The 12,993-nt window shown below is 69.9% G+C and overlaps 2 protein-coding genes across 2 annotated transcripts in view; one reads left to right on the top strand and one right to left on the bottom strand.

The window, feature by feature from the left end:
- The window catches only part of CHLNCDRAFT_133703 (hypothetical protein), a gene marked incomplete at both ends in the record, with an annotated part of 8,516 nt that extends 702 nt beyond the window's left edge, over positions 1-7,814 (bottom strand). Inside the window, 25 exons of the mRNA XM_005852228.1 lie at positions 116-196; positions 507-594; positions 733-800; positions 1,030-1,092; positions 1,325-1,392; positions 1,560-1,662; positions 1,880-1,957; positions 2,191-2,349; positions 2,527-2,604; positions 2,783-2,896; positions 3,050-3,115; positions 3,269-3,317; positions 3,466-3,527; positions 3,816-3,931; positions 4,106-4,178; positions 4,333-4,437; positions 4,695-4,808; positions 5,124-5,189; positions 5,385-5,459; positions 5,664-5,737; positions 5,930-6,013; positions 6,209-6,355; positions 6,576-7,113; positions 7,319-7,408; positions 7,650-7,814. Coding sequence (XP_005852290.1) covers positions 116-196; positions 507-594; positions 733-800; positions 1,030-1,092; positions 1,325-1,392; positions 1,560-1,662; positions 1,880-1,957; positions 2,191-2,349; positions 2,527-2,604; positions 2,783-2,896; positions 3,050-3,115; positions 3,269-3,317; positions 3,466-3,527; positions 3,816-3,931; positions 4,106-4,178; positions 4,333-4,437; positions 4,695-4,808; positions 5,124-5,189; positions 5,385-5,459; positions 5,664-5,737; positions 5,930-6,013; positions 6,209-6,355; positions 6,576-7,113; positions 7,319-7,408; positions 7,650-7,814 — 2,724 coding nt within the window. The remainder of the gene's footprint in view (positions 1-115; positions 197-506; positions 595-732; positions 801-1,029; positions 1,093-1,324; positions 1,393-1,559; positions 1,663-1,879; positions 1,958-2,190; positions 2,350-2,526; positions 2,605-2,782; positions 2,897-3,049; positions 3,116-3,268; positions 3,318-3,465; positions 3,528-3,815; positions 3,932-4,105; positions 4,179-4,332; positions 4,438-4,694; positions 4,809-5,123; positions 5,190-5,384; positions 5,460-5,663; positions 5,738-5,929; positions 6,014-6,208; positions 6,356-6,575; positions 7,114-7,318; positions 7,409-7,649) is intronic.
- Positions 7,815-7,957: 143 nt separating this feature from the next.
- The window catches only part of CHLNCDRAFT_133704 (hypothetical protein), a gene marked incomplete at both ends in the record, with an annotated part of 7,068 nt that continues 2,032 nt past the window's right edge, over positions 7,958-12,993 (top strand). The window contains 17 exons of the mRNA XM_005851911.1: positions 7,958-8,071; positions 8,199-8,514; positions 8,689-8,765; positions 8,978-9,092; positions 9,308-9,429; positions 9,702-9,812; positions 9,986-10,049; positions 10,189-10,284; positions 10,462-10,604; positions 10,830-10,923; positions 11,170-11,243; positions 11,414-11,447; positions 11,691-11,757; positions 11,953-12,028; positions 12,223-12,329; positions 12,465-12,497; positions 12,658-12,746. Of these exons, the coding sequence (XP_005851973.1) occupies positions 7,958-8,071; positions 8,199-8,514; positions 8,689-8,765; positions 8,978-9,092; positions 9,308-9,429; positions 9,702-9,812; positions 9,986-10,049; positions 10,189-10,284; positions 10,462-10,604; positions 10,830-10,923; positions 11,170-11,243; positions 11,414-11,447; positions 11,691-11,757; positions 11,953-12,028; positions 12,223-12,329; positions 12,465-12,497; positions 12,658-12,746 (1,732 nt within the window). The remainder of the gene's footprint in view (positions 8,072-8,198; positions 8,515-8,688; positions 8,766-8,977; positions 9,093-9,307; positions 9,430-9,701; positions 9,813-9,985; positions 10,050-10,188; positions 10,285-10,461; positions 10,605-10,829; positions 10,924-11,169; positions 11,244-11,413; positions 11,448-11,690; positions 11,758-11,952; positions 12,029-12,222; positions 12,330-12,464; positions 12,498-12,657; positions 12,747-12,993) is intronic.

A 12,993-nucleotide genomic window follows, 5' to 3' on the forward strand; every position in this document is an offset into this window, starting at 1 on the left:
CCCCCCCCCCCCCACCACCCCCAGCAACCAGCCCCAGGCAGCAGCCGGCAGCAGCGGCGGCAGCGACTGAAAACAGCACAGACAGCAAAGGAGGCAGACGCAGGCAGCACGACACAGGAGGCGGGCGTGCCTGGTGGTAGTCGTCCCACCGGGCTGGGGTGACGGGTGTGCGGATGGAGAACTCGTAAGCGTCGGGCTGCAGGCAGGGCAGGGGTGGGCAGTGGGGGTGGCAGCTGGGGCGGGGGAGGCAGGGAATGGGAGTGTGGGAGTGGGGCAGGTAAACCGAAGGAGGTGGGAGGGCCCAGGAGGCCACAGGGTGAGAGCGTGTGTACAGACACATCCGGGGGGTGGGTAATAATTGGAAGTGCAGCAGGTAAACCGAAGAAACAAAGGTGTGCCGGCGGTAGGCAGAGGGAAAGGCGGGCGGGCCAATGAGGCTGGAGCGCCGGCCCGGTGCAGGCAGCCAGCGGCACCGGCCAGCGCCGGCGGGGGCTGCCCCCCCCCACCTGCGGCCGCGGCTTGGGGGGCGCCGCCTCGCCGCCCTGCGCCACCTCGGCGCCGCGCACGCCGTTGCCGAGCCGGAAAGCCACCGGCCTGATGGGGGGCAGGTGTGCGGGGTCACGCTCACGGTGTGTGTGTGATTCCGGTGTGCGTGCGGCAGGGATGGGCACCCGTGTGGGTGGGACACAGGCTGGTCAGTGTGGCGGCAGGCAGCGCGGCCCTGCCACTCACTGTGCTTGCTCCTCTGGCGCCGCCGCCTGCTTGCACATGCTGACGACAGTCAGCCGCGTGCCCTCCAGCTGCATGGGGGGCGCAGCAGGAGGTGTGTGTGTGTGTGTACATGGCAGCTGCATGGAAGCCCGGGGGGCTTTGCTTGCTCGAGGTCCCAATGCCAGGCGCTGTGCCTGCTTGTGCTCGAACCAATGTCAGGGGCTTCGCCTGCGGCAGCGGCGGCAGGCCCGCGGAAGCAGCAGCGGCGGCAGGCCCGCGGCAGCAGCAGCGGCGGCGGCGGCGGCGGCGGCGGCCCACCGTGTGCCCCGGCCGCGTGGTGCTCTCAATGGGCACCACCACCCAGCAGTCCGACCCCAGCGCCTGCGGCAAGGGGGTGCCAGGGCGCAGGTGTGTGGGGCAGAACATGTGTATGTGTGCGAGGGGAGAGGACACCACCACAAGGCTGGCAGGCCGGCTGGCTGTGCTCGCTTGCCAGGCGAGCAGGCAGCAGGCACACAGGCACACAGGCAGCACCCCCCAGGGAGGCGCAAGGCCACTCGGCGCTGGTGGCACGCCCAGCGCCTGCCACCCGCCTGCCCCGCCGCCCGCCCACCTTCCACATTGCCTCTGCCGTCTCCGCCGCCTGCGCCGCCGCCTGCCGCTCCTCTGTGTCGAGCTCCACTGCGGGCAGGAGGAGCAGGTCAGGTGAGGTAGCACGGCCGGTTTGAGGCAGGCAGGGGCGGGCGGCTGCAACAGGCTCAGCCGCGCCGGCAGGAGCAGCCCGTGCCTCCACCCGACGCCCACCCCACCACCACCTCACCCCACCAAGCCCCCTCGCCCACACTCACCCGCCGCGTTGCTGGCATTGGTGGCCTTCCTCTCAGCTGCCAGCACCCGCTTCATGACGGCCATGGCGCGGTGGAATATCATGTAGTACCGCACGCACTTGGTCTGCAGCGGTACCATCCAGCAGTACCAGTGGCAGCATGAGCTTGCAGCACGGCGTCGCCAACGCAGGGGCGGCGCCAGACACACGAGCAGGACCGGCGCCCGTTCCGGGGGCAGGGGCAGGAGCAGCCAGCCCGCTGGGCGAGCGCCAGCAGGCCGGCCCCGCCCTCGCTGCGCCTCGCCCGCCTGCCCCCTCCCAGCCTGCCGCCCGCCCGCGCACCTGCCCCGTGAACATGGGGGTGTGGGATCCGAAGCCGGCGTTGAACTCCCGCTCCGTCAGCAGGTCCACCCAGATGACCTGCGGCACGGGGCGGTACAATGCGGTACCGTCAATGCGACGGCGGAGATGCAGCGCGCTTCCGGGCAGACGCTCCCTGCTGCTCCAGCGGGCTGGCCGCTCCGCCACACACGGAGCGTCTTGCAAGAAGCCAGGCAGCAGGTGCGCGCGCCACCCCTCCCACTAACAAAGTGCTGATGTTGTTGCTATTCCTGCTGCTTGCAGAGCAGCAAGCAGCCACCCAGCAGCCCCACCTGGTCGTTTGGCTCCGCCAGCTGGCGCCACCTCACAATGACGTCCATGGCGTCCCGCCACCCCATCTCGTGCCGCCCGCTGCGGCTGTGCCGCCGCGCGCTCACCGACGCCCCCGCGTTGTCCACAAGCGTGGGGCGCCCCTCCCGCTTGTCTGCGGCCTGCCGGGCGGCGGGGGGAGAAGGAGAGCTGGCAGGGTGGAGCAAGAGGGTCGGGGGGTGGAGGGCGGGGCTAAGGCAGCGGCGTTGCGCTGCGCATGGGGGCTGGCGCTAGTGCACTGCAGTGTGCGGCAGGCGGAGCAGTGGCGTGCGGCGCGGGGAGGAGCCGCAGGGGCGCACCAGCTGCTGCAGCGCCTGCGCAAACTCAATGGCGGCCAGGCCCGCCATGCGCTGCTGGCGCTTGTTAGGCAGGAAGCCCTGCGGGAGGGGGTGGGAGCGAGAGGAGGTGAGAGAGGGTGGGGACAGGGAAGGTCTGGAAGGTAGCCACACGCCGGCACACTGTGCCACAAAAGCAGCCGCTGTGCACCGAGGCGCTGCAGCGGGCCACCCCTCCTGCCGCATGCGTGTAGCATGGCGAGCGGCATGAGTGCGGTACCTGATGGCTGTACTGCACCAGCTTCCCCACAGCATCCGCAGCCTCCAGCAGCAGGCCCAGCTGCTCCGCGGGCGGCGGCGGCGGCTTGGGCGCCGACCAATTCGGGTGCTGCGGCTGCAGCCGGGCGGGCAACGGGCAAAGCACAGGGGATCGGCTGACCGCGGCAGTCGCAGAGAGAATGGTGCGTGCAGGGGCGGCGCAGCGTGGCGGCAAGGCAGAAGGAGAAGAAAGAGAACAAGATGAGGTACAGAGCAGGACTGCCTGTACCTGCATTATTGCGCGGTACATGGACACAAACGTGCCCGAGGGAGGCCCCTTCTTGCACCACAGCTCCTGCAGGCGAGAGTGGAGTGTGCGAGCGTTGGTGGCAGAAATGGACAGCAACCAGCCAATCGGTGGTAAGCGGCAGGCGGTATACGGCGCGACCCCTGGCCACCCAGCCCCACAGTACCGCAGTACTGCAGTGCCCCAGCCCCAGCGCCACACCTTGAACTCGGGGTGCAGGTCGGCATCCACGCAGAAGGAAAGCACGTGGCTGGAAAGCAGGGCAGGGGCGGGAGGGGCAGGCGCGGTTGGGGCAAATAGCAGCAGCAGCTGCAGCTGCCACAGCAGCCTGCAGCGCAGCGCCCGCCCGTGCGAGCACACAGCCACAGCCACAGCCACACAGCCACAGACACACACACCTGTCCAGGTTCTTGCGAACGTACAGCGCCATCTCCTTTTGGTAGAAGGCCAGGCAGATGAACTGCGGGGGGGCAGGGAGGCGGGCAGGCAGGCAAGCAGGTGCGCTGAGTGGCAGGTGGAGGGAGGCGGGGAGGGAGGCAGGGGAGGAGGTGCGTGCGGGGAGGTTCTAGAGCCCCCGCTGCCCAGCCTCCCAGCAACCCGCCCCAGATGCAACCACCCTCGCCAGCCGTCCCCGGTGTGCAGGTACCCGGCAGCCACCCCTCCCAGCCAGCCAGCCCCCCCAGCCAGCGACCCCAGGACCCCACACTGCGCCCCAGGCGCCCCAAGCTGCACCCCGCACTGCACCCACCGACACCAGCTCCCCCGAGGTGGTACTGCCCGGGTCCAGAGAGTCCTGCGCCTCCAGCGTCTGCTGGTAGTCTTCCACGGCCTGGCGGTGCAGCCCCACAGCGTGGTGGCACGCGCCTGCGGGGCAACGGCGCGGATGGGTGGGCGTGTGTGGGGTTGCCGGGTGCGTGTTTGTGGTGGGTGGGGGAGCGGGGGGCTGGCGTGTGGGGCGTGAGGTGCATGCGTGTGCCGGCGGATGCTGGAGAGCTGCGGCCCAGCGCTGCCGCCAGGCGCCGCTGCCACCAGGCTCACCCCGCAGGAACTGCAGCTCGATGCGCTGGCTCTGCTTGTCGGTGGCGGCGATGCCGCGGTTCAGCTCCCGCACCTGCCGGGCACGCGGGGGGGGGAAGGCGGGAGAGCGGGTGTTGTGTGTGTGTGTGGGCCGGAAGCAAGCCTCGGTCTGCGGCCGTGCCAGCCAGCCAGGCAAAGCCGGGTGCAGCAGAGAATAACCCTAAACCAGCCGCCCAGCCCGGCCTCACCGCCCCCAGGTGGTCCCCCAGGCCCTGCTTCATCTGCGCCAGCAGGCGGTAGGCGTGCACCGCGGTGCCGCCCTTGCCCGCCAGGCGAGCCGCCTTTCGCAGCGCCTGCAGCGCACGGGGCCGCGGGGCGGCGGCCGTCAGACCGCACAGCGCAGAGCGATGCGGAGCAAGGACATGCTCGGCGGCGGGGAGCCCGCCGCTGCTCGCTCCCGGCTGGCTGGTTGCCCCGCTGCAAGCAGCCCAGCAGGCCCCAGCCAGCCAGCCAGCCTGCTGTGTGCCCCGGCCGGCTGGGCGTGCATTGCCGCCGCCGCCAGCAGCCTTAAAGCCAGCGCCGCCTGACACACGCGGCCCGAGGGGCGCACCTGCTCCGCACGCTCCACCCAGCAGAGCTCCTTGCAGGCCATGCCCAGATTCAGCCACAGGTCCTTGCTGGTTGCGTCCAGTTTCAGGGCGGCTTCGTAGGTGGCGATGCCCTCCTGCGGTACATGTAGTACATGTAGTACATGCAGTACGATGGTGGCGGTACAAGGCGGCGGCACGGGCGGTGCGAGGCCAGAAGCATAGATACAAGCGGGCAGGTGTGTGTGTGTGTGTGTGTGTGTGTGTGTGTGCTGCCAGCACGCATCACGAGGCAGGCCCGGCTGAAAGAAAGAAAGAAAGAATACGCCCTTGGGCGTGGATTGAGGAAGCCAGCTGGGTGCAGGCCCGGAGGCCCACCCTGCCGGCTACCATTAGAGGCCCGGCTGCAAGGGCACACGCGGCGCGCTTGCCTGCAGGTCTCCCTGCGACACCTGGCACAGGCCCAGCGCGGTCAGCAGCTCCAGGCGGGGCCCAGCTGGCGCCAGGCTGGCGGCGACCTGCGGGCGGTGGTCGCGAGGGCAGGGCAGGGCGGAAGGCAGGAAATGCTGGGGGCAGCGCTGCAACGCCGGTGCAAGTGCCTTCCCGCTGCCGCTGCTGTACGCGCCTACCGCCCCCTGGTGCAGGCCAGCGCCCCACACAACCAGCACAGGCAGCAGGGCACCCGGGCCGGCTGGGAGCACAGGGAGGCGCACCCTAAACTCCTGCTCCGCACGGCGGTAGTCCTTTGCCTTTTGGTGCAGCCTGCCTAGGTCCTCGTGACATTCGGCCTGCAGAAGGTAGACCCCAAAAGGGGGGTGGGAAAGAGGGAGGGAAAGAGGGAGGCTGCCACATCAGGGTGTGTGTGGTGGTGGTGGGGGGGGGGGGTGGAGTACGCGTGCATCTGCCGCAAGGGCCTATTTAGGGCCGGTCCAGGCGTATGCATATCTCCACCAACACGCGGCGCACGGCAGCCTGCGGATGCCGCGCCGCACCTTGGCTGCTGCGTCTGGCGACAGGCTGATTGCGCTCTGCACGTCGGCGGCGGCCCGCTCATCCTCGCCCAGCGCTGTGCCAAGGGAGCAGCGGCGGCGGCAGCAGTGGCCGACAGGTGAACACTCGCGTTCGCTGAAACTCGCTGCGAACCCAAGCCCATGGGGGGCAGGGCAGGCAGAGGGGCAGGCAGGCAGCCTGCAGCGGTGGCAACTTCCCCGCTTGCAGACACAGCCGGCAGCAGGTGCCGCGCACGGCGCTGCCGCACCTGCCAGCGCCTGGCTGCGCCGCTTGTAGAAGTCGGCAAAGCTCGGCTCCAGCTGGATAGCGGCGGAGAAGTCTTCCACCGCGCCTGCAGAAGTGGCAGGGTGGAGGGGTTGGTATGTGGGACGGGGGCAGACTGGGAGCACGCAGGAAGGGGCGGCGGAGGGGCTGGGGAGGCCGCTGATTGTGTCCGGTGGCCACAGCAGCACAGCCATGTGTAGCCTGATGACAGGCGGGTGGCGCGGCAGGCAGGGGAGACCAGGGAGGGGCGTGACGGGCGCACCGCTGAGCTCGCCGAGCAAGGCTCTGGCGGTGCCGCGTGCCGCAAAGGCGCCCACGTTGCCAGGGTGGTGGTACAGCAGCAGGTCCAGCAGGGACGCAGCTTCCCGGCAGCTGCCGTCGTTCACCAGCTGCACGGCAAGCGCCAGGCCTGCAGGCGCGGCGAGCAGGCGAGGCGAGGGGGCAGGCGGGCTGGGCATGGAGGTGAGGAAGCGTGCAAGGTGGATTGTTCCAATAATCGGGGCGTTCCAGGGCAGACGGCAGACAACACACCCTGCAGCCTGCAGTGCAGCTGCTGAGCTGGCACATCCACGCCAGGCACAGCCTGCCGGTCCCAGCAGCAGCAAGGGCGGTGGCTGCAGCCAGGGCACCTTGGGCTGCATCAGCGCGGGCGATCAGCTTGTGCAGAGGATCCACCCCGGCTGCAATTGGCGGCGGCCCAGCTGCCGCTGCTGCCGGCTGGCCGGCGCTGCTAGTGCCGCTGCTGGCGGCACCTCCCTGCGACGCCAGTGGGGAGGCGCTGCCTGCTGCTGGTGCTGCTGCTGCTAGTGCTGCTGCTGCAGACGATGCGGCTCCGCTTCCTGCAGAGCCTGCAGGCGTGGGTGGCGCTGCTGCTGCTGCTGGCGCTGCACTGGACATGGCCTGTGCAGGCTGCTTGGCTGGCGCGGACAGGAAGCCCGGGGCAAAGCCTGCTGCCGCCGGCTTGGCAGGTGCAGGCGCAGGCGCTGGTGGCGGCGGCGGTGGCGGTGGGGCGGGGGGCGCCAGTGCCGGCAGCAGTGGCAGCTTGGCGCCTTCCTTAACCTCGCCTGCCGCCAGTGCCGCCGCTAGCAGCTGGCCTTCCAGATGCACCGCCATGTCAGCAGCCAGATCTGCTGCCTTGCCCAGCTCCTCCAAACATTCCTGGGCCTCCTGCGGGCCAGATCGGGTGGGCAGGCAGCCGGCATGTGTGGTGTGGGACAATGCAACATCTGTCCCATCTGGGATCGGGGCAGCGGCTGGCACGATAGGCAAGCTCCAGGTGGCCACCAACTAAACCCGGCAGCAGGGCAGTGCGACGCAGGCCTGCGCTGCCAGGCAGGCAGGCAGCCAGCCAGCCATACCGACTGCCTCGCACCTCAAGCTGTTTCAGAGCCACATGCACCTTCGCCTTGCTGAGCAGCGCAGCCGCCTGACCTGGCTGTCCCGCCAGCACCGCCTCATAATCCTGTGGGCGCAGGGACAGGGACGGGGAGCGTGAGAGCAAGCCGGGGGGCAGCGAGCCAGCGTGATGGCTTGAAGCGCGGGAAGGAGGCGGGCGGCAGGCGACACCGGCGGCACCGGCGGCGGCCGCAGGCGGCCTGCTCTGCCCGCCGGGCCGATCGAGGCGACTTGTACCAAGGTTGAGGGCGCTGCTCGCCGTGCGGGAGCCCTGATGAGCCGCACATGCCGGGCCTGCAATTGCCAACCTTGAGCGCTTTGCGGTAGAGGCCCAGCTGCTGAAGGCAAAAGCCGCGGTTAAGCAGCAGCCGCTGTCGATCGCAGTCCACCGCCTCCTGGAGTGCAGCGTCAAGGGATCGGATGAGTCCAGTCCACTGTTTGGAGGCTAGCAGGCTCCCCGGCGCTTCAGCCATTGCTGCAACCATACCAAGCGATGTGGGCGGCGCAGAGGCGTCGAAGGGCTGGGCGCCAGAGGGGCACATCACGCGGAGCACAGAAGCTGCAGCCTGCAGGAAACCCATCGGCAATCATCACCGGCTTTCCAACGATCTGTGACATGGCGAGGGCGCACCTGGGGGAGAGGAGAGGCCGTGGCCAGGCCGCAGTGCTCATCGTGCTGCTGGCGGTGCTGGCGGGCGTCTTCGTCTGGAAATTCTCCATTGTGGCCGATGTGGACTTGTCGGCGTACAGCCAGGCGAGCTGGACGGCACTTCACCGATCGCTCTGGGGCAAGGTTTTCTGCTTGCAGCCTACTCTCCTGAGCCCTATCCCCACCAGTCCATCTCGCTCTGCTGCAGCCGATACGGCAGGCAGTACAGGACTTGGGGCTGTCGGCGGAGGAGGACAGCGAGAGTGGCGACCCCGTCAGCGGCGGCGGCTACGACGGCGGCCTTGCCAAGGAGGGCCTGCACATAGCAGACCGGTTGCAGCGGCGGCCGCGCCCTCCTATCGCCAAGCCCGACCCGAGCGTGGTGGAGGAGCGGTGCGGCTGCGCACTGGGCGACTGGTGCGGGCGGTACGAGGCGCAGACGCCCATTCCCGCCAAGGCGCCGCCGCTCGGCGACCGCCAGTGCCTGTGGGGCAACGACACCACCGCGCAGTGCAACTGGGTCGGTGAGTGGGCCGGCGCTGGGGCCGCTGCGGCGAGGGGAAGGATGTGTGCCGCCGCTGCTTGTTCGCAGACGCCGCCACTGCTTGACCCCGGCATCTCCTTGCTGTGCGGTGATGCCGTCCCATGGGCAACGCCACCGGTGTGGCTGCCCGAGTGCTGCGATGCCTTCCCCGCAGGCGTGTGCGATGGCATGATGGGGTGGTGCCGCTGCCCCGCCGGCTGGAACGGCGACGACTGCAGCCGGCGCATGCGGGTGGGAGCCCTGGCGGATGCATGCGCTGGGGAGGGGGCCGGGCCCCGCGCTTTCCTGGCTGGCTGGCCAGCACCCTGCTTCCTGCTGGGACTGCCCGGCATCCCTGCCTGCCCCGCGAGCTGCCCTGCGCCATGGCTCCGGTTTCACAACCAAACGCCTACAACCAACCGCCCCCGCCCCCGCCGCCCGTCTGCCCTGCGCCACGCCTGCAGCGGCCGTGCAGCCAGGCGTGGCGGACGGCGGGGTTTGAGCCGTACCAGGAGCCCACAGACCCGGGCAAGTGGGGCCTCACCCTGGCCTGTACCGACTACTGCGACCAAGACATAGGTGGGCGGGCTGCGCCGGGGGCGCTGGCGTTTGGCTGCGTGGCTTCATGGTGTGGGGGTGCATCGCTGCGCCTGGTGGCTGCCGCCTGGCTGGCAGCATCATCCGCTCATGCCGGCTGGCGCTTGCCACAAACCCCCGCTGGCTGTGTAGCCAGGGTACCTAGCCGCCCGCACCCAGCTTTAGCCTGGGCACCTGTACTGCCCCGGCACCTGCAGCCCACTGCTACTGCAATGAAACCTTCGCCTACGGCCGCATCCCAGCAGACCCCGGGGACAGGCCAGGCACGCCGCCCAAGCGCCCCGGCCGCCCCATTGCCCACTACTGCCGCCGCAACACGGTGAGGGGCCGCCTGCCCGCCTGCCCACCTGCCTGTCTGCCTGCCTGCCTTGCATGCATGCCCGCATGGCGAGGGGTTGCTTGCAGCAGGGCCGACGCAGTGTTGGCATCCAGCCTGTCGCCACACCGCTGCCCTCACCTCTGCTTTGCCACCTGTGTGCGGCGCTGCCTGGCCTTGCTGCCTGCCGCCCATCTCCCGCACCGCTAGCCGCCCGCGCGCCGCCCGCCGCCTGCCAGTCTGACCACCCGCGGCTGCGCCCCTGCTGCCTGCAGGGCTGGGATGGCAAGAAGAGCGACTTTGGGGCGGTCAACCCCGAGCTGCTGTACGGGGACAAGGGGTGGTGTGTGGCGGAGGAGCCAGAGTACCGCTGCCCCTGCATCCTGGTGAGCTTTGCTGGCTGGTGCTGCAGGCTGGCAGGCGGCCGCGGCCGCAAGCTTTGCTGGCTGGGGCTGCAGCCGGCAGCGGTGAAGAGGTTCGTGCAGCCCAAAGTTGCAGGCCTGGTCTTGTGCGCCTTGAGTGGAGCGGCCTGTTGTGTGGGCGGGGCTGGCATGTGCAGGATGGCGTGGGCGGCAGCAAGTGTGAGATCCAGCACGAGGCCTTCTGCCCCAACCAGTGCAACGGTGCGGCGGTGGCGGCGGCGGCGGCGGCGGGAAGCGCGCTGGCTGTGCTGCATTGGGGGTGTTGCTGCGCTGGCCGGCCCTTTGCTTGGCCTGGCCGCCTGCTTCTGAGCTGCCCCTCCTGCCCCCCATCACCCTGCAGGCCACGGCGAGTGCCAGCTGGGCTTCTGCAAGTGCCACGAGGGCTGGTGGGGCCACGACTGTGCCTACCGCACCGCCGGCACGCCCTGGACCCCGGGTGGGCTGTTGGCTGCACACGCAGGGCTGGCCGGCTGGCCGTGCTGGGTGGCTGGAGGGCGCAGGCTGGCGGGCCGCACAGGATGTCGGGGCTGCTGGCCAGCCCCCCGCCTGTAAGCTTAACCGCGCTGTGCCCTGCCTGCGCCCTGCGTCCTGCGCCGCGCCGCGCGCCCAGCAGGCATGGAGGAGGGCGAGCGGCCGTGGCTGAAGCCCTTTGTGCACACGCCGGCGGCGCGGGAGCCCGCGGAGGGCGCCACGCGCAGGCGCCCGCTCATCTACGTGTACGAGCTGCCGCCCATGTACAATGCACTGATGCTGCAGGTGGGCTGATGCTGCCGGGCTGGCGGTGCGTTTTGTGTGTGTGCCGGAGGAGTGCCGCGGGGCCCAGGGGGGCCTGTGCTGCGCAGGACGGGTGACGCGCGTCTGCCTTGCCTGATTCAATGGCGGCACCCGCATGCGCCGCTGCGGCTGGCGCCTGCAGAGGGTGGGCGGTTTGGCGATGGGACTGTTCGTACCGCTGTGTGCTGCCCCTGTATCGCCCTGTAGTACCGTGTGGCCAAGGACGACTGCACCCACCGCGTGTTCAACGAGCAGAACGAGTCCTACACCCCCTTCCTATGGCTCTATCAGCCCGAGACGGGTGGGTGGGCGGGGGGGAGGGCTGGGCGGTGGATGGTGATGGCGTGTGCTGCTGATGTGGCTGGCTCCCCGCTGGCTGTGCCCGCCCTGCTGCTGCCGACATGCTGGCAGCTGCGTGCGGGACGGGGCAGAGGGTGCCGTTAGCTTAACTGAGGGAGGCAGGTGTCGGTCATGCTGCCTGCCTGCTTTCCCCGTGCTCCACTTTGCCCACCCGCTTGCTGGCCGCGCTGCCCTGCCCCCGCCGCAGGCATCCACGAGATGCTGCTGCAGAGCGAGCACCGCACGCTGGACCCGGAGGAGGCAGACTACTTCTATCTCCCCGTACGCACCGTACCGTACATGCACCGCTGCCACCGTTGTTGTACCGCAGGGCGCTGTCGTGTCAATGTTGACGGGCCGCCGTGGCCGCTTTCTGTGCATGCTGCGCTGCCATGGCCGCTTAGCTGGCGGGCTGTCACCCGGGCTGCTGCCTGGCCGCCCGCACACTGCAGGTCTACGCCAGCTGCGCCATCTGGCCCGTCCTGTGTGAGCCGCCCGCCGGCGCCTGACGCTGCGCCTGTTGCGACGCCTGCCTGCTGCGCGCTGCTTGCCTGCCTGCCTGCCTGCCTGCCTGCCTGCCTGCCTGCCTGCCTCCCCTGCCTGCCTGCCTGCCTGTCTGCCTGCCTGTGTCCCCTGCCTTCCCTGCCTGCCTTCCTGGTCCCGCGGCCCTCCCTGCTCCCTGTTACCGTGCATGTGCCGCTGCCTGCTCCCTGGCCCTCACCCATGCAGACTCGAACGACTTTCCTTACTTCCACGGCGGGCCCGCCGCCCAGCGCACCCACGGAGCCACAAACATGTGAGGGGCACCCAGGGTGGGGGGGCTCTGACCTGCCACGATGCAGGCATGGAGTTGCACACACGCTGCGCGCTCGTGGCAGCGGCGTGCGCTGCGCCGATGCGCCGACGCCGGCATGCCCTGCCTGCCGCTGCTCTCCTTGACCGCCCCGACCTGGCTGCTTGTGCCCTCCCACCCCCCTGCCACCCCCTGCAGGTTCATGGAGGTGCAGAGCTGGGTGCGTTCGCACTTCCCGTACTGGGACCGCAACGGAGGCAGGGACCACATCGTGGTGCGTGGGGGGGCTGGGCTGGGATGGGCGGCTGGGCTGAGCGGCTGGCGGGACGGGCGATTGGCAGGATGGGCAGCCGGGCGCGGTAGGCCGTGCATGGCCCGGCCCGCTGCGCCGCGTTGCCTACCGCACACTCACAGCCGCACTCACAGCCGCGCTCACAGCCGCCTGCGTCGCACCCCGGCCCCCTGCAGCTGACGGTGCACGACGAGGGCTCCTGCTGGCTGCCCGCCGTGCTGCGCCCCGCCATTGTCATGTCGCACTGGGGCCGCACAGACGTCAACCCGCCGGCCGGCACGGGGTGAGGCTGGCAGGGCGGGCTGGGCTGTGCATGCGTGCCTGGCTACCTGTCCACGGCACTGGCTGCATGCCTGCCTCTCCCTCCTGTGCCCCACCTCACCTCACTTTCCTCCATGCCCCCTTTTCGGTGACGCAGGTACGATGCCGACACGTACTCCAATGAAGTGAGGTGAGCTTCTTGGCAGCTGCCGGGGCCTGCCCTTTGCTTCCAGCCATGCCTGGCAGCGTGCCCCGGCGGCTGCAGGGGGGTCGTACGACCCCCCTGGGGGGTCGGCACGCCGCTGCTGCTCAGCACGGTTTCCCCGCCTGCCGCCCGCGCCGCGCTGCAGGCACCCGGTGTGGCAGCCAGAGGGCCACTTGAGCAAGCTGGGAGAGTTCCCCTGCTACGATCCCTCCAAGGTAACTTACATATTGGGCGGTACTGGCAGCAGCGCAGCTGGCAGGTTACCACCTGCAGCTCCTTACATGCGCTGCATGTGCTGCCTGCTGGGACCGCTGCCCCGCTCACCACCTCTGCGCACCTGCTGGGCTGCTTGCTGCCCCTGCCTTGGCGCCGCCGCTGAGCACGGCAGCGGTGACTGCGCCGGTACCGCAGGATCTTGTACTGCCCTATATGTCCAACCCCGAGAAGTACAAGCACTCGCCGCTGATGGGCGCCTCCGCAC

This window comes from Chlorella variabilis, assembly GCF_000147415.1.
Source record: "Chlorella variabilis unplaced genomic scaffold CHLNCscaffold_1, whole genome shotgun sequence".
Taxonomy (NCBI): domain Eukaryota; kingdom Viridiplantae; phylum Chlorophyta; class Trebouxiophyceae; order Chlorellales; family Chlorellaceae; genus Chlorella; species Chlorella variabilis.